Raw genomic sequence first — 18,804 nt, 5'->3', positions numbered from 1 at the left:
TTTTTTTAAGTCAGTAGGTAAAAATATAAAATCTTGTACTTACTGGGCTGTGTCTCTAGTTGTACATGGAAAGAAAAAGACATAGTGTACATTTTAGAATTTAAAATATCTTATTTTCTTAGTCTCATAATTTGTCTATTCACTTCTGAATCATACCTAAAGTCTATACACCTTAAAACACATGCAGAACATTGTTAGGGTAAGGGACATGAGCTAGATAAGCAAACTGGCCAGCAAAATATACTCAAACTATCCTCTTTTCAAACCCAATATTAATGATTAAAATTTCCTCATTATTTATTTTCTCAGTATGAAAGTAATATGTTCACCATTTTTTAACAAATAGAAGAGAGAGAAAAGTACAAAGGACAAAATTTTAAACCATTAATGATCTCACTACCCAGAGCTAGGTGTTTAATGTTTTGGCATATATATTCCCCTATAATTTGGTTTTATTTATTTATTTATTTATTTATTTATTTATTTTTAAAGATTTTATTTATTTGACAGAGAGAAACATAGCGAGAGAGGGAACACAAGCAGAGGGAGTGGGAGAGGGAGAAGCAGGCTTCCTGCAGAGCAGGGAGCCCGATGCGGGGCTCGATCCCAGGACCCTGGGACCATGACCTGAGCCGAAGGCAGACGCTTAACAACTGAGCCACCCACGCGCCCCTAATTTGGTTTTACTTATTTACATATATTTTTTAAATTAGTTTTGCTCTTACACAATAAAGAATTTTTAATGGTTTTATAACTTCATTTATATAATAATAGTAATAAAATTATATCTATATAATAATTATTATATCTATATAATAATCTGGGCATTAATCCTAATGTTAAAATAGCAATAAATAAAATAGCAAACCTCACTTCAGAACTTTTTGGTAGAAAAAAAATTAAATGCTAAAAGTGCATGACTGAGAGAAAAACACCTTTTCCCAAATACATACAGACTATTTAAAATACATAATTAAGTAACAATATGAAATGGGGAGAACTTTTATTCTCCATTATCGAGGAGAACAGGTTTAATATCAATTATGATAAGCATCTACAGATAGACTAAATTGTCATTCTAAGCTTTTTCCCCCATAGTTTAACATTCCTGAACTTAGAGTATGACATCAATGGAAATATTAGTTACAGCAATTTTTTTTTCCTCCCTCAAAACCTGTTAAGTATGGTATCTTAGAATTGAGGAATTAACCATGATCACTAAAAATTTTTGTATTTGCCTTTTTAAAATATAAAACATATGGAAAAACAAACATTGCAGTTACAAAAGCAGCAGACATATAATTTAATCTTTAAATCCCTTTTTACAGAATTCCCATTCACGTAAGGTTCATAAAATATGGATGAAAATCTTTAAAATTAGATGAGGAAAAGATTAATAGTGCCAGTTAAAATTTCTGAAACATACAGTTTATAAAATAAAATGGCAGAAAAAGATTTTCTACATTTTTGTTTCCTTGTAAAACACTTTCAAAGGGAAGCAAAACTAAGCCAAACTTGTTTATTTGCCTATATAAAAATTAAAAACTATATACCTCAATAAAATGGAAGAAAAATTATAAAATATTTCCTTATCCAATATGCTTAATTAACTATTGCTAAAATTAACCAGATGCAAGTAGATGAGGTAAAAAAATAAATAAATAAAGGCTTCTATGTAAAAAGCACAAACTTGTTCATTTTCTTACTTACGGATATTGCTGGGGAGAGCGTGATATTTCCTATAGACACTTTTAATTCATCCAAGGAAGCCATTGTGTGATGGGAGTTATTTGGATGCATGGGTTTGATCTGTATCCGATACTTCTTTGGTTCTTCATCTTCAGAATCAGAATCACTAGATGAGTAGAAATGGTTCTCTTTGGTATGTGAATATCAGTTAAAGAATTTAGTTTTTAAACTATCTTAACGCATAACCAGTTTTTCACACATTTATAAAAAGGAATATAAACCTTTAAGAGATCAGATGGACTTTGATACAGAACTACTAACTTTCATTAGTAAAAACATGTCAAATGAAAAATATGGAGTCACATTTTTAAACAACAGAATATTGTGTTATAATAGTCTACTTATAGACACAATCCATAGGAACATCTGGATGATAAAAGGATATCATTCTGATTTGCTTCTGGTTTTATACTATAGCCTTCTTCATCTACATCAGGAATGTTCTATGGGAAGAAGAAGAAAAAGACTTACTATAATGATGGCTCCAACTACAGAAATATAAAAGATTAGCAAAACAGCTTTACCTTTTACAGCAGCTACATCAGTTATCAAATAACAGGTTCATAAAATTAGTAACACTGGGAAAGTTCTATCTTTTTGGTTAAGTTAACTTCAGCTCACATTCTGTACTTCACTTGTCTGAAACAGAAAAGCACTGCAAAATGAAAGGGGAGAAACACTACAAGGAAGAGAACAGGTATTCAGGCAGGAACACCAGCAGTTCTGTAACCAAAATTTCACCCAATTCTTTAAAGTGAAGAAATAAAAGCACAAGACTGTATGTGTCTGGAAATGAGAGATGATGAAATCAGAGGACTGGCAGGTTAAATAAATGGAAATTTTATCAAAAATACAGAATTTAAAAAAACAGAAATGAAAGATGACCAAAAAAATTAAAACTACACTAAAATATTGTCCCTTACATGAGACAGGCAAAAATTCAGATGCTCAAAAATACACTCTGTTAGCAAACTGTGGGAAAATGTACTCTTATACTTTGCTGGTATAAATACAAAATAGTACAATCCCTACAGAGAGAAATTTAGCATTATCTAACAAAAACAGGTATGTATTTATTACTCTCCCACCCAGAAATTCAATTTCTAGGAATTTACCCTAAAGATACACCCCAACAATTTAAACACACATATGCAACAAGTTTATTCATCAAAGATTATTTGTAATTCAGAATTGCTGGAAAGCACCTAAATGTCCAAGCATAGTTGAATAAACTATAGTACATACAGAAAACAGAGTACCATTTAATTATTTTTTAAAAAATGAAAAAAAGTTTCCATGAACTCACTGAAATGACTTATAGGAAATACTGCTAATTGAAAAAAGCCTAGAAGTAAGAAAGATGGGAAAATTTAAAAACACAGATACCTGCTTATCTTTATGGGGAAAAAGCCACTGGAAGGAGAAATCAGAATACAATGAAGTTGGTTACCTCCAAGGGATGATGATGAAGTCAAGGAGGGACACTTCTCTAAGTATGCTATGTTGAAATAATATTCCTGTTTTTAGGAATATTTAAGTAGTTAGGCATGAAGGGCCATAATGTATAGAATTTATAGTGAAATGGATCAGAAAAAAACTTATACACACATGAACACATGCATGTAAGAAGAATGCAACTGTTACAGCAAATGTAATAAAAAGTTAAGGGTATACAAGTGTTTTTATTTGGAAACTTTTTTTTAAGATTTTATTTATTTGAGAGAGAGCGAGCACCTGCAGAGGGATGGGCAGAGGGAGAGGGACAAGCAGACCTCCCCCACTCCCTCTGAGCAGGGAGCCCAATGTGGGGCTCAATCCCAGGACCCTGAGATCATGACCTGAGCCGAAGGCAGATGCTTAACCGACTGAGCCACCCAGGCACCCCAGAAATAACTTCTAACTTACAAAAAAAATACAAAAATAAAACAATTCCAAAAAGTTAAAAAAAAAAAATCAGCAAGAAATGCCAAGCGATCAGTTGGAAATGGAGAGCCAGTATTCTTCTACTGGTAAAGTTCGCTGTTCTTCCTCCATTCACCTGCTTAAGCTCAACAAAAGGCACAGCACAAAGTCAAGGAGAACTAAGAGCAGAATTTACATGGCTACAGCTTCCAATCTGAATAAAAAGTCTACTGTAGCCAGCAGTGAGTTAATAGACTGGATTAAAATCTAGAAATGAAAAATCTAATAGTAAAGAGCAGATTCCATATATTAAGAAGATGACAAGTATATAGTTACATCCCTAGAACTAGAGTATTTTGAGTTCTACATATTGCTTGCTTTTATGCAAATAATATTTAAAAATACTTTAAAAAATAAACTTTACCAAATGTGAATTCATTAGAAGTCAGAATTAAGGTTTTTTTTTTTTTTTAAAGATTTTATTTATTTATCCATGAGAGACAGAAAGAGAGAGAGAGCCAGAGGGAGAAGCAGGCTCCCAAGGAGCAGGGAGCCCGATGCGGGACTCGATCCCAGGACCCTGAGACCATGACCTGAGCCGAAGGCAGACGCTTAACGACTGAGCCACCCAGGCGTCCCCAGAATTAAGGTTTTTATAAAATACTTGATTTTTATTCCCAGTAGCCTAGAAACATACCAGATGTTTAATCCCCTAGAAGTTCTAAGGATTTGCTGATACTACTTTTAAATTTGTTTACAATACATTATACAGTACATGTAATAATTTCAAATAATACTGAGCTGTTTTCTTTTTTTTAATTAACATATAATGCATTATTTGTTTCAGGGGTACAGGTCTGTGATTCATCAGTCTTACACAATTCACAGTGCTCACCATAGCACATAACCTCCCCGATGAATACTGAGCTGTTTTCTATAGGGCTGAGAAGGAGCTTATGGACGAACTTCTTGAAGATTACAACTATAAACTCTGGTCATAAAAAAAAAACAACAAAACTATCTGAAGGTACTAGAGAGTGAACGAGAGGAACCATTTAAAAAATCTTACAAAATTATATGCTAAAAAACTATAAATAGATCATAATGGAGTTGTAAAAAAGGTTCAAATAACCCACAGGGAAGACAGGAAAAAGAAAACAAAATGAAAACAAAAAGAGAAAACAAAAAATGACATACTTAGCCCTGATATGTCAATAATTATGTTAAATATAAATTGTCCAATGTAACGAAAGACAGATTGGCAGAACAGATTAAAAAAACATGACCCAGGGCGCCTGGGTGGCTCAGTTGGTTAAGCGACTGCCTTCGGCTCAGGTCATGATCCTGGAGTCCCCGCATCGAGTCCCGCATCGGGCTCCCTGCTCGGCAGGGAGTCTGCTTCTCCCTCTGACCCTCCTCCCTCTCGTGCTCTCTGTCTCTCATTCTCTCTGTCTCAAATAAATAAATAAATAAATCTTTAAAAAAAAAAAAAATGACCCAACTAGATGCTATCTACAGCACATAAGAAACTCACTTCATATGTAACAATATAGGTAGGCTGAAAGTAAAATAATGGAAAAAATATACCATGTAAACATTAAAAAAAAGGTGGGGGGAACAGAATGACTGTCCTTCTGTTAGATAAAACAGACTTCAGAAAGAAAATTACCAGGGTCATAGAGAGACACTGTCCATACATGATTCTTCAAAGCAACTTTTTTCTAAGAGCCAAAAATTAGAAATAACTAAATGTCCTATGATAGGTGAATGGTTAAAGCAAACTTTAGTGCGTCTATATCATGGAATACTATTCAACAAAAAACTATTCATACACACAATAATCTAGAAGAAACCAAAGAATTATGCTGAATGAAAAAAGCCAATCTAGGGCACCTGGGTGGCTCAGTCGTTGAGCGTCTGCCTTCAGCTCGGGTCATGATCCCAGATCAAGCCCCACATCGGGCTCCCTGCTCACTGGGAAGCCTGCTTTTCCCTCTCCCCCTCCCCCTGCTGTGTTCTTGCTCTCGCGCTGTCAAATAAATAAAAAATTAAAAAAAAAAAAAAAGCCAATCTGAAAAGGTTATAATAGGATTCCACTTAAATAACATTCCTGAAATGACAATATTATAAAAATGGAGAAAAGATTAGCTGTTGCCAGAAGCTAAGTGATGGAAGAGAAATGGCTCTAAAAGGGCAATCCGCACAACAGACCCTTGTGGTAATGGAAATGTTCTGCTTTGTCTGTATTAGTGTCAGTATCCTAGTTGTGATACTATACTGTATTTCTGCAAGAAGTTATCAGGAGAAAGCAGGTGAAAGGTACATGGGACTGCTCTGCACTATCTTTGAAACTTACTATAAATTGATTACTTCAAAATAAATCATGATTCTCAGCATATTAGGTTTTCAATGCTAAACTATTCATAGAAACTTGATATTAATAAAAACTTACACAATACCTGTTTACACCTTTGTCCACTCAATCCATGATTCCTATTTAAAGACCCTACACTGCTAGAGAAAGCATTAGGCCAAAGCAGTATGAAAAAAGAGCATGTAACTTCACCCAACTATCTTAAAGGCAGTTTTGGATAGTGGTGGTAGTGACTTAAAAAAAATAGGCTTGGACAGAGCTCTCTAGTTAGTGGAATATTCCTCAATCTCTGTTTACAATGGGGAGATTGGCTAAAACTAAAAGAAAAGAGCAATTCACACTTACTTGGTCAACCTTTGAAACATACAGTCCCTCAAAATAATTTTTTAATTACACAGACCATTTAAAAAAAGGAACAGAAATTAAACAATAATTTCCCTAACAAGGCAGACTATTTTAAAGTAATTATTAAGACTAGCCATAGGGGAGCCTGGCTGGCTAAGTCAGTAGAGCATGCAACTCTTGACCTCGGGATCGTGAGTTCAAGTCCCATGTTAGGTATAGGCCTACATTAAAAAAAACCAAAAAACAAAGACTAGCCATAAAAAAAAAAGTCATAAATAAATAATAATAGGCCATAAATAAAACAAATAATGAAAGCCTTTTCTCCCTGCGGACCACCACTATAATCCCGCTCCCCAAAGGTAACCACATTTAAGGATCTGGTAACACATTCTTTAAAAAAAACCAAAAAGAACAAAGATATCTACCCATTTATATTTTTAAAACAGCAATTACTTAAAAACCATACTTGCTTTTCTTTAGTAAGCTCTTTCCATATCAGCAGGCAGGGCAACCTAATTCTATAACATCTGACTACTACAGTGAATGTTTAATAATTTATTTAACCAATGTCCATTTTGATGGGTGTTTTCAGTGTTGAGTTAATACAAACAATGTTGAAATAAACATCTGCTTCTACTTCTCCCTCCCTCCTTCTAGTCTCCCTTATCCAGGGAGGATACATTCCCACACTCCAGTGGATGCCTGAAACTGGGGATAATAATGAATCCTATATACAGTATGTTTTTTCCTACACATACATACCTATGATAAAGTTCAATTTATAAATTAGACACGATAAGAGATTTTTTTTTAGGCACAATAAGAGGTTAACACAATAACTAATAATAAAATGTAACAGTTACAACAATATACTATAATAAAAGTTATGTGATGGGGCGCCTGGGTAGCTCAGTCGGTGAAGCACCTGCCTTCAGCTCAGGTCATGATCCCAGGGTGCTGGGATCAAGACCCACATCATGCATCATCAAGGCTCCCTGCTCAGCAGGGAGTCTGCTTCTCCCTCTCCCTCTGCTCCTCACCCTGCTCATGCTCTCTCTCTCAAATAAATAAAATCTTTAAAAAAAAAAAAAAGTTATGTGAATGTGGTCTCTCTCAAAATATCTTATTTTACTGTACTCACCCTTCTTGTAATGTGAGATAATAAAATACCTACATGATGAGATGACATGACGTAAATGATGTAGCAGGCACTGTGACGTAGTGTTAGGCTACTAATGACCTTCTGATGATATATCAGAAGGAGAATCATCTGCTTCTGAACCACAATTGACCATGAGTAACTTCAACCATGGTAAGCGAAACCTCAGATAAGGCGGAGGGAGGGGGGGAGCAACTACTGTATGCATGTATCTTGATCAAGCACATACATATAATTTGTGAATATAGCCATAACAAGTAAACCTCAAGCAGTAGGACTGGAGAGTCAAAAAGAACATGCATTTCTTATTTGAGAAGACACTGCCAAACTACCCATAAGACAGATTATATCAATTTACATTCCTACCAATAATATGAATATACCAAAACTTTTGCCAATGATAGGTAAATATAGGAATTTCATTCTAATTTGCATCAGAATGAGACTACTATTCTGAACAACATTTCTTATGGTTATTTACCACTTCTATTTCTTTTTATGAAAATAGCTTCTTTTTATCATGATGCCCTTTTCCTATTGGGACAATGGTCACCTTTAGTAATGATCTGTATAAACTTTATAAAGGAAAGTAGCCCCTTGTTACATGTCTTGCAAATATACTCTGGCAATTTATCTTTACTGAATCAAATTCTTCAATGATGTATTTTTTTTAATTTTAGATGTTTTCTTTCTATACAAATTTATCAATCATTTCTTATATGGCATTAGCCTTATGCATCCTCTTAAAAGTCCTTTTCTAATTCCAGACAAGTACTGATTAAAAGTTCAAAATTGGTTAATATTGATCATTATAGAATAGTATCAATGAGCTGAGAGGATTACAGATGTTTTATTTAAGGGAGTATATATAAAACATGAAGTATTAAAGTAGTTAATTCAATACTGCAATCATCAAATAAATTCTATGCATAAATAATTCCAAAATGAAATGCATGACGAATACTAAAGTAAATGTCAAACACATCTGCTAAGTTTTTCATTAATTAGTAAACCAAGAGTATCAAAACAGACAATTGGTAAATTAAATGTAATTCTAAAACACTCTGATGATTTTAACCCTAGAGCTCACTAGAAATCTATTTTTCTATTTTCACTATACATTTACTAAGAAATCATAATTTCCTTATTTTAAAGAAAACATACTAGTTTTATTTAAGTTACATAAAACACAGTATTTCACAAAATATCTTTATCTTGGTACACCATTATGCTATAAAAGATCAAAATGACTTGGGACCAAAAAACACAGTAATTATGCAAGCAAGAACAATAAGCAAAGGAGACAGACAGCTGGACTCTACTACACTTAGCAACATGACCAGAGTCTAATGAACAATTTGAAAAATGTGTCTGTCTACTCATTACACCATTTCATAAATCTACTCTCCCACTGTAACCGCAGGGAGCTCCATTTAATGTCTTCCTCAATTATATATAAAGAAATATATTTAAATAAAAAATATAAACAAACTTTCTACAAAACAAAAAGCACAGAAAAATACTGACCATGATTATTATTATGTTTTTCTAAACTGATAATCTCTTAAAACTCAAATGCTTGAATAGATAAAATAATATTTTAATGATCAGGAATACAGTAGTAAGAGCATCACATTTTAAAATAAAGTATGCAGATCTGAGATCTGGCATATTTCCCAAGAAAAAGCAATATGGTATGGTACCACGCAAATTTTAAAAGTAAAATGTCCACTTTACAAAGGTAGGCAGAACTACCTTCTATTTAATAGAAAAACATCTAGTAATATAAAGCCACAAATGCATCTGTAAAATAATTTTAATAGTAAATTTACAATAAACTGGTTACTATTTTTCTTGGAAAGATTTGTTAACAACTCAACCCAAATATATTGGTTATTCCTAATGAAAACAGCTAATTTACATGGTTTATATCAAAGTAAAATCAACTTACAAGTGAATCTGCATCAGGGCATTCCCTATTAAAATAAACAAAATATTAGAAATAATCAACTAGCAGACCTGTAATTATAGTATATTGAAAGTGTTTACATTATTTAAACATAACTTCTATTTAAACTTTACAAAGATACTTAGAAAAATCAAATCATGAGGATTAAAATATACCAAATGATTTTAAAGTTCAAAAGAAGGCATTCCTATATCCATAATACATGGCAAAATACAACTCAAACAGCTTACCAGTATTTTAAAAATTTGTACTTCAAAAGCACTTATTTTCCATGAGTATACACATGAATCATATAAAGGAAGCTGTCAGTCCTACAAGGATTGCTACTGGCTTTTAATTCTTCAGGTAGAGAAAGTTGTAAAAAAGAAATTCTAAGAAGAAAGCTTGGCTTTTTAAAAAAGTCTGTAATTTTATTAATTGATAAATATAAGTAAATAATATTTTACAATATATTCTTGTTAAAACTTCAGTTTTATTTGAAGTAATATCTGTAGCTAGCATATATATAGAAGCCAAACCATTTTTCTCCATTTATGTTAAATGAGTAGTCAGAATTCTGCTTGAAAAAGCTTTCTGGTCTAATATAGTAAGTTGTTGAAAACTGGTATTTTATCATTTAACTGATAAATATTAATTTGGATATAAACTAGCGAAGTGTTTTGAATGTAAAATTAAAACATAAAGTAGACCAACTTTCTCAACCAAATAAAGACCTAACTCCATAAAGACACTGAGGCCATGAGGAATAAGGTTAGAAAAATTTCTATATTCATATTCTAGAATAAATTCACTAACAAAAATTAGAGTGAACATTTAAAAGGCATTTGGATTAGTTACATATTCGGTGGCCTGAGACAGTTAATGCATATAATAGCAGAATCTGCCACTTCAATAAGAGACTGAAAACATACGTATTAAGTATACCTTGAGAGCCCAATGAACAATAATAAAAAGTACTAAATTAATATATAGGATAAATAGGTCATCTCTATCTACCCAAAGACTAAGCACAAACCAGAGAAAAATGTACAAACTGAAGAATTTTGTTAAAGGAAAGGAAGACAGGATGGAATAGACTGAAATACTGAAAATAGAGGTAGATGACTACACTGCTCTTAATCCAAATGGAAGCACCAAAGAGGGTAAACGCAAGCCTCTTGTGTCTTTATAGCCATTTAAACGTCACTTAAAATTGCAAGTTTTGAAAAAGAGCTTCCTTATTACTGGTATATTCCTATGCATACTCAGAGGAAATGTTCCAGAAAAGGCACCATAATAATAAATTCAATCCATCTACGGAATCAAATCATTTAAGATACTGGAGCACTTCTACTTCCTTCTTTTTTAAAAAGATACACAAGTGTCAAAGTTCCAAACAGTTTATTCTCTGGCTTTTAGCCAGAGCTCTCCAGTCTTTGTGGCGAAGCACTCATCTGTTTGCTTTCACAGTGGGCTGTAATGAGGCCCGCAGTTGAAGCCCCAGGAAGAGCAAGCTCTGAGCAAGCTCTGAGCAGGACCCCTCTTCCACAATTGCTGGTATTTCAAGCCCTCAGGCTATGCGAAGAAGCATTGCCATGAGCCTCAGGCATTTCAAACAAAGCGATTTCTAACATTTTTCCTGCCTGCAAGTGTTGAAATAACGCAATCATGATGCAGTTGTTTAAGCACTGGTTTTTGGCTCTGGTCTTCTCAGTGTTTGTAAAAAAAACATTCCAATATCCAAGTGGCCTAATGATAGTACTGGCAAATTACTGACCATGAAAAACTATTTTAAAAACACAGAATAAGGGGCGCCTGGGTGGCTCAGTCGTTAAGCATCTGCCTTCGGCTCAGGTCATGATCCCAGAGTCCTGGGATCGAGCCCCGCATCAGGTTCCCTGCTCCACGGGGAAGCCTGCTTCTCCCTCTCCCATTCCCCCTGCTTGTGTTCCCTCTCTCACTGTGTCTCTCTCTGTCAAATAAATAAATAAAATCTTCAAAAAAAATAAAATAAAACACAGAATAAGCAAAAATATTGTACACTCCCTGGACAGCTGTGAAAACCATATATTATAAAAATATTTGAATTTAAGGCCTTTATTTTTTACAATATACCCACAGATGAACTGGCCACATTTATAATTTCACTTACAAATCAACTATTTAGATTTCCGTAAGTATCTCCAATGTTATAAAAAATAGATTGGATTCCATCTCCTTAGCAAAATACCCGCTTCATAAATGCTGAAAAGACATTTGCAGATGAGATGGTAACTACAGATATAAATTACTTTGCACTTGGTCTTAATTTGTTAACCAAGTAAAACTTGGGAGAGAGGAAGAAACAGAAATTTGGAGCGGTTAGACACTCTGAGAAATTCAGATAAAAAGAATCTAACTAGGTAGGAGATAAGAACACCCAAAGCACAAACTGTTCTCTTATACTGAAAATATGAGTGCCTATAACAGCTCTACTTATTATGCTAGAGCAGTAGGGATTTTAGACAAATTTTCAGCCAGTGTTACGCAGTTAACAAATCATTTAAGATTTGATTAGCATCCTGTCAATCTATATAAGGTCGAGAAATTAGAGAAAGAAAGATTCCAGTTTGTCTCTTGTAAATCATAGCTCTTAGAGATTCTCAACCCTAGGTGTATGTTAGGAATCAGACAGGCTGCTTAAAACCAAACCAAACCAAAATTATGCTCGGCCTCACACCCTGAGAATCTGGTTTAATTGGTCTGAGGTGGGGCCTGACAAATATATCTATTTTAATTTTCCACGTGGTTCTAATGTGTAGCCAAGGTAGAAAACTTCATTTACCCAATACTTGTTGTATTTATTATATGCAAATTATATATTCTTTGTATATTAATTTTTAAAATACGTAAATCATATTTATACTCCATCCCCCATCTAAAAATTGATGACCTAGTATAAATGTTTCAGACATGTTAGCACCTTCGTTCTCCCCTATTTTCTATTTATGTGTACATATATCGCTGTGTGCCTCTATGTTTAGACTTGTCTAGAAGGATTTTCATTAAATTGTTGACCATGGCTTTTTTCTTTCGCATTAAGACTTAGAAGAATTTTTAGTTTCCTCTGCACTTTGGTTTTTTAAAATACGCACGTATCATTTTATAAAAAGGGTACCTTTAAAGTTTCAATTTCAAGACACTAAAGCTTTCATCTTAAAATTTTAAAACAATAAGTTAACACTTTTATCTAAAGCCAGAGGAGCTAGTAAATGTATTTAGAAAACTATATTTTTCAAACCTTAGACATACATACTATGAGTTATTTCTGATGGAATTTTTTCTTCTCAAATTCAAAACAACAGTCTTATTCTTAGTAACAGAGGATTTTGACAATATGTAATATACTTACACAGACTCTGCATCCTTTTCCTTTTTAATTATCCCTGGCAAACCAAAAGTCTTTCTTTTCCTTGGTTTTACACCTTAAAATAAATATATATTGTTACAGAAAAAATAACTTGCTGATCAATATATTTATGAATCAGGATCTGAGGTGCCACCCAGGTGCCCCTACTATCCACATTTTACAACAAAGAAAGCTGAAGTACAGAGAACTTAAATAATTATTGCTTACAGGAACTTAAGAAGTTAGGAACTATAAGAAGTCTAGACACCAGGGCGCCTGGGTGGCTCAGATGGTTAAGTGTCCAACTCTTGATTTCAGCTCAGGTCATGATCTCACTCCACTTTACAACTTGGGGTTGTAAACTCAGGTCATGATCTCAGCTCAGGTCATGAGATCTAGCCCAGCAATGGGCCCCACACTGGCTGTGGAGCCTCCTTAAGATTTTCTCTCTCGGGGCGCCTGGGTGGCTCAGCCGTTTAGCGTCTGCCTTCGGCTCAGGTCATGATCCCAGGGTCCTGGGACCGAGTCCCGCATCGGGTTCCTTGCTCAGCGGGAAGCCTGCTTCTCCCTCTCCCACTCCCCCTGCTTGTGTTCCCTCTCTCGCTGTCTCTCTCTCTCTCTGTCAAAAAAATAAATAAAAATCTTTAAAAAAAAAAAAAAAAAAAGATTTTCTCTCTCCTGGAACTGGAGTGTATTATGCTAAGCGAATTAGGTCAGTCAGAGAAAGACAAATACCATATGCCTTCACTCATATGTGGAATTTAAGAAACAAAACAGATGAACATAGGGGAAAGGAAGGAAAAATAAAATAAGATAAAGAGAGGAAGGCAAACCCTAAGAGGCTTTTTTTTTTTTTTTTAAGATTTTATTTATTTATTTGAGAGAGTGAGAGAGAGCGCACAAGCGGGGGGGGGGGGAATGGGCAGAGGGAGAGGGAGAAGCAGACTCCCTGCTGAACAGGGAGCCTGATGCAGGGCTCAATCCCAAACCCCGGGATCATGACCTGAGCCCAAGGCAGATGCTTAACTCACTGAGCCACCCAGGTGCCTCATGACTCTTAGATACAGGCAACTGAGGGTTGCTGGAGGGGAAGTGAGTGGGGGGATGGGGTAACTAGGTGATGGGCATTAAGGAAGGCACTTGATGTAATGAGAATTGGGTATTACATGCAACTGATGAATCACTAAATTCTACCCCTGAAACTAATATTACACTATATGAGAACTTGAATTTAAATGAAATCTTGAAAGAAAAAAAAAAATTCTCCCTCTCTTTCTCCCCCTCTAATCCTCCCTGTCCCACCCCCTCTCTTAAAGAAAAAAAAGGCACCAGAGCCCCTGACTTCTCCAATGAGAACCTTATACACAACAGCAAACCTTTTCTCCAAATTCTTACATAAATGTTGGAAGAAAAAAAATAGAAGATTGTTTTCAAATTACTTCTAGTAGCTCACAAAGTGAGATACATAAAATATGACAAAAATAGTAGGTATCTCTTAGGTTTCATACTATGAAAATCATCCATTTAAACAGGAAGAGGGGTACCTGGCTGGCTCAGTCAGAGGAGCATGGGACTCTTGATCTTGGGGTTGTAAACTCAAGCCCTACGTTGGGTGCATAATATCTTTAAACAAACAGGAAGGGTTGTGAACCCTTTCTCCAAGTCACATCATCACTCATTTTGAATGACAGTAATAACAACATTAATATATAACCTCATTAATTACTGAAATGTTTCTCACTTTAGAATAAGTCTTATATTGGGGCCCCTGGGTGGCTCAGTCGTTAAGTGTCTGCCTTCGGCTCAGGTCATGATCCCAGGGTCCTGGAATCAAGCCCCACACTGGGCTCCCTGCTCAGTGGGAAGCCTGCTTCCCCCTCTCCCACTCCACCTGCTTATGTTCCCTCTCTCGCTGTGCCTCTGTCAAATAAATAAAAACTTAAAAAAAAAGGGAGTAAGTCTTATACATCAATGTGTAGTGATCATTTTCATATTTATGACATGAGAATGTTTAAAATGGATGTCAATAAAGAAAATAATCTCAATGTATATTTGAAAATAAATACATGTTGTATTTAATCTTTTAAGATATATACTCTAACACACTCAATATTCCTTTGGGCAAACCTACTGTTTATTTATTAAGTAAAGAATATTATCTGTAGGTCTTCAAACCACATTCAGATGTTCTGTATCACTCCACAGACAGGCTGACACCAATGGATAACAGCCACTCTTTATTTATTCAATAACAGAAGATATTAGCTAGTTAACACTATTACAAATAGTCAACTTACCTTCAACTGCACTAGCGGGGTCACATTCTTCAAATTCAATAAGGCCTAAACAAACAAAAAACAGATGAACAACTGCTAGTAAAAATTAAAAAGAAAAAAAAGGCAATTTGAGGGAAACAATCAGATCAGATCCCATTACAGCTTTTTAACTGACCTGACATGTGTTCTAGTGTTATCTGATAGCACTAATTAAAATATCAATAATTTTAAAATTCAAATAATCCTAACAGTGACAAAAACTGAGACTAGCCTATTATTATGATCACAATTTACTGAAAACCTTTTATATATGATACTCAGAACTGGTGACACAAACCTAATCTGTAGTTTCTGCTTTCAAGGAGCTTGCAGAATACTTGAGAGAAAACAAGCATAATAAAAGGCAGTTGCTGAATCCTTGGTTTTGTTAATGCGGAGGGCAGGGGGACCAACAAGTAAATACTACTAGAATGTAAGCTTGGGAATTTGTCTGTCTAGTAGACGACTGTGAACTGGCAAATAATAGGTCTTTAACAAATATCTGCTGAATAAATAAATGCACTAATTGCATAGTAGCTAGGTGGTGATGCTCTAACTGTATAGTGGGTCAAGGAATGTGAACTTGTAGTTTGCAGGTAATGGGAAGAGTTTTCATGTGAGGTGATACACACATGCCCCTGCAAAGTGGCTTACAAGAAAATTAATTTAGCACTGGTATGAGGGATAGACTACAGAGAGGAAGAAGATGATAAAATAGCTATCAGCTGAAAAACAAAATAGCCCTAAAATAATAGATCTGCTAAGACTAGCCTTAAATCCCATATAATGGTATATTTCATTTACATGGAATACTAAATTATTTAGGTAGTAAGAAAGTTAGCAAAAGCATGAATCACTGTTCTACTGAAACATCCCCAAAGCTAAGTATCAGACTAAAAAATTATCTTCTGTTAAACTGTCATTTTAGCCCTGCTTTTTAATACTTAAATTTAAGCAAGTCCAGTATTTTTCTGAAATAACTTATGAATAGTAATAGGTTCAACATATTATTTCAAATAATTTAAAAATAGAGCTTGAAGAGTAGAAAATGGAAGATTTCGTTATTGGTTCTTTTGAGACGTTAAGTTTAACTGTACCTATGATAGTTCATAATCAGAGTTCCCACTGATGATTCCATTACAAAAGAAAGGCACTGATTAACAAAGAAAGATTTCTCTACAAGTAGGAACACCTAAAAATATTCGCTAAAATGTCCTTCTTCCTGACCCCAAATCTAAGATCTACTTCTTCAGTTCCGGTTTCTATTCAAATAGAGTACTTTAACATTTAGGGATAAGCAAAATAACTTTAAAAAAACTCAAAGAAGAGTTGATAAACAAAGTCCTAATCAATTAATTAGCAATACCTTTCTTACTATAGTATTCTTATGATATATATCATGTGACCAAAAAAAAAGAAAAAAATACATTCACTACTTCCACCCAAAAAAGCCTTAGAATCAGAACATGGCCTAATTAAAAATTTAAAGACTTCAAGTCCACTCTGCAAATCTGGAAGCTAAGAATTCATTAAATGAGCTTGTTGTTAAAATCCATTAGAGGCTTAAGTTAACAGTTCACAAAGAGATGAAACTGAAAGATTTCTAAAGGTAAAGAACTGTAGTATGTCCATCTGATAATTAGCAACTAGCTGATGTAAAAATTATGAAGAATGAAAAATCTCTACCTAAATTACCAACAATTTATTATGTATTATTAGCTTTATCACTTACTAATAAACCTTAAGAGACTATGACCACCTATCAAATAAATCTGAGAGCTCCTACAGTTACATATCACATAATCTGTGCCCAGTAACGATTTAGAGAATCTCAATTCTTCAGGCTATGGGCTTATTCTACAGAGGAAAAACAAAACAAAAAATCAATGCCAAACAAATTGCATTATTTACAAATATTTTAAAATAGAGCATCTAGAAAGACTTTTATAACATCATCTTAGCAAATATGATATATATATATTTTTAAGATCTTTGGATGCTTTCATATAAATGGAAATAGCAAAGGCACCCCTTAACTCTACCAAAGTTCCCTCCAACAGAATTCTACACTTTTTTCTCACAAAACCTTTTTCCTATACCAGATATATCTCAATTGCTTTTCCCTTTATCTTTTCTAAACACCCTCTTAAAATTCATTTGGAATAGGGAAATGTCCAATAAAAATAAACTGTTCAAAATCACAAACATTTCTGAAATATGAGATGCCAGATCCTTTCAAATTGTAAAATACATATAAAAGTTTTACACTGAGTACCTTCAGCATATAAGCTTTTCTATTAAAGACAGAAATACGAAATTTCTGGTATAATAAAACTAAAAATACCTTTAAAAAATTAACTCATGCATGAAAAAGATTTTCTTTATCAAACGGCATATGTTCCACATGCCACTTCACACGGCAAAGCTTTGCGTGCCTGGCTCTGTGCCAGCTGCCAGCTCAGCTGGATGTCAATGTGCATTCTGACCCCCTTGCAGCATGTCACTTCTGAAATGTTTCACAAGTAGAAAGTTTATTCAGCATCTCCCTCAAATGCAGTCCACTGCCCATCATTCTGCTATTTAATCATAAGACAAGTTACTTTTTTTGACAGTCCCAAAGCCAGAGTGAGACTCAGAAAGAATAGTTTGCTACAACTGGAATCTCAACTGTTTAGGCTCAATTAATTCTGTTGTCAAAATAAATAACTGCTCTTAGCACTTAGATTTTATGCTGGGCCACAAGGGCAATTTAATTTGTATAAAAGCAAATAAGACCATGTTGGCTCTGTCTCCGGATGCTCTTTTACACATTATATAAAAATGCCATCATGAGTTCAATTAAAGGCAGACCTCCATGAGGTCAACAATTCTTATAGAGGATTTTTCTTTAATCGTCAGGTAGGAATAAATTATTGCTATAAAAAAAAAGAAAAAGTCAACAACCTAAAGAACTCATCTAATTCTAATTTGGATCAAAACTTTTAAGAAATGTTACAGGAGGAGAGACAATTTAACAGCAATCTTTAATCAACACATTTTATGGATGAGGTACAGTATTTTAAAAAGTAAAACACTTAATAGTTCCCACTGTTCTGAAACCAATGCTAAATCAGGGCAAATTTGCAACTCTATCTAGTTAATAACTGGCCTGAAAACTGAAATAGTAAGTCTGGGCTACACAAATCAAGCATTTTTCTGCATATGCCCAACTCAAACCAAAGGACACTTGGTTCTGTTAGAAGCCAAAATAAAATATATGAACATGCCCAGATCCCAAAGTCTAATAATAAGAATGATGATAATAGGGGGTAGGGAGGGAACTATGACACAGAGAGTGGGAAGGAAGGAGGGGATGGGGTGGGGGAGGGGAGAGTTAGTCATAATAATGGGGAAGTCAATGACTAAATTTTCAAGTTTGCTCCTGGGCCTGTAGAATGCAACACAGCCACATTCCTAGATGCCTGGGACGGTGAACTCAGGCAAGCTAACATGAAAAACAACATCAAACTCCAGCTTGTGGTAATGTACAAAGGGCATGGAGGCTCAAGTTCTGGTTTTGCCACCTGCTTGCTGGCTAATTACCTTAAACTAGTTACTCTACTTGAACTTAGGTCTTTTTTTTTT

At 34.4% G+C, this 18,804-nt stretch overlaps 1 protein-coding gene across 1 annotated transcript in view; it reads right to left on the bottom strand.

Moving 5' to 3' along the window:
- Positions 1 to 18,804, bottom strand: part of FCHO2 (FCH and mu domain containing endocytic adaptor 2) — a 127,273-nt gene that overhangs the window by 40,520 nt on the left and 67,949 nt on the right. The window contains 6 exon segments of the mRNA XM_021702060.2: positions 44 to 55; positions 1,711 to 1,886; positions 2,135 to 2,192; positions 9,481 to 9,505; positions 12,869 to 12,941; positions 15,163 to 15,207. Coding sequence (XP_021557735.1) covers positions 44 to 55; positions 1,711 to 1,886; positions 2,135 to 2,192; positions 9,481 to 9,505; positions 12,869 to 12,941; positions 15,163 to 15,207 — 389 coding nt within the window.

The sequence above is a fragment of the Neomonachus schauinslandi genome, chromosome 7, assembly GCF_002201575.2.
Source record: "Neomonachus schauinslandi chromosome 7, ASM220157v2, whole genome shotgun sequence".
In the NCBI taxonomy this organism is placed as follows: domain Eukaryota; kingdom Metazoa; phylum Chordata; class Mammalia; order Carnivora; family Phocidae; genus Neomonachus; species Neomonachus schauinslandi.
Note: the sequence above shows the minus strand (reverse complement) of the source record. Positions and strands in the feature narration are given on the sequence as shown.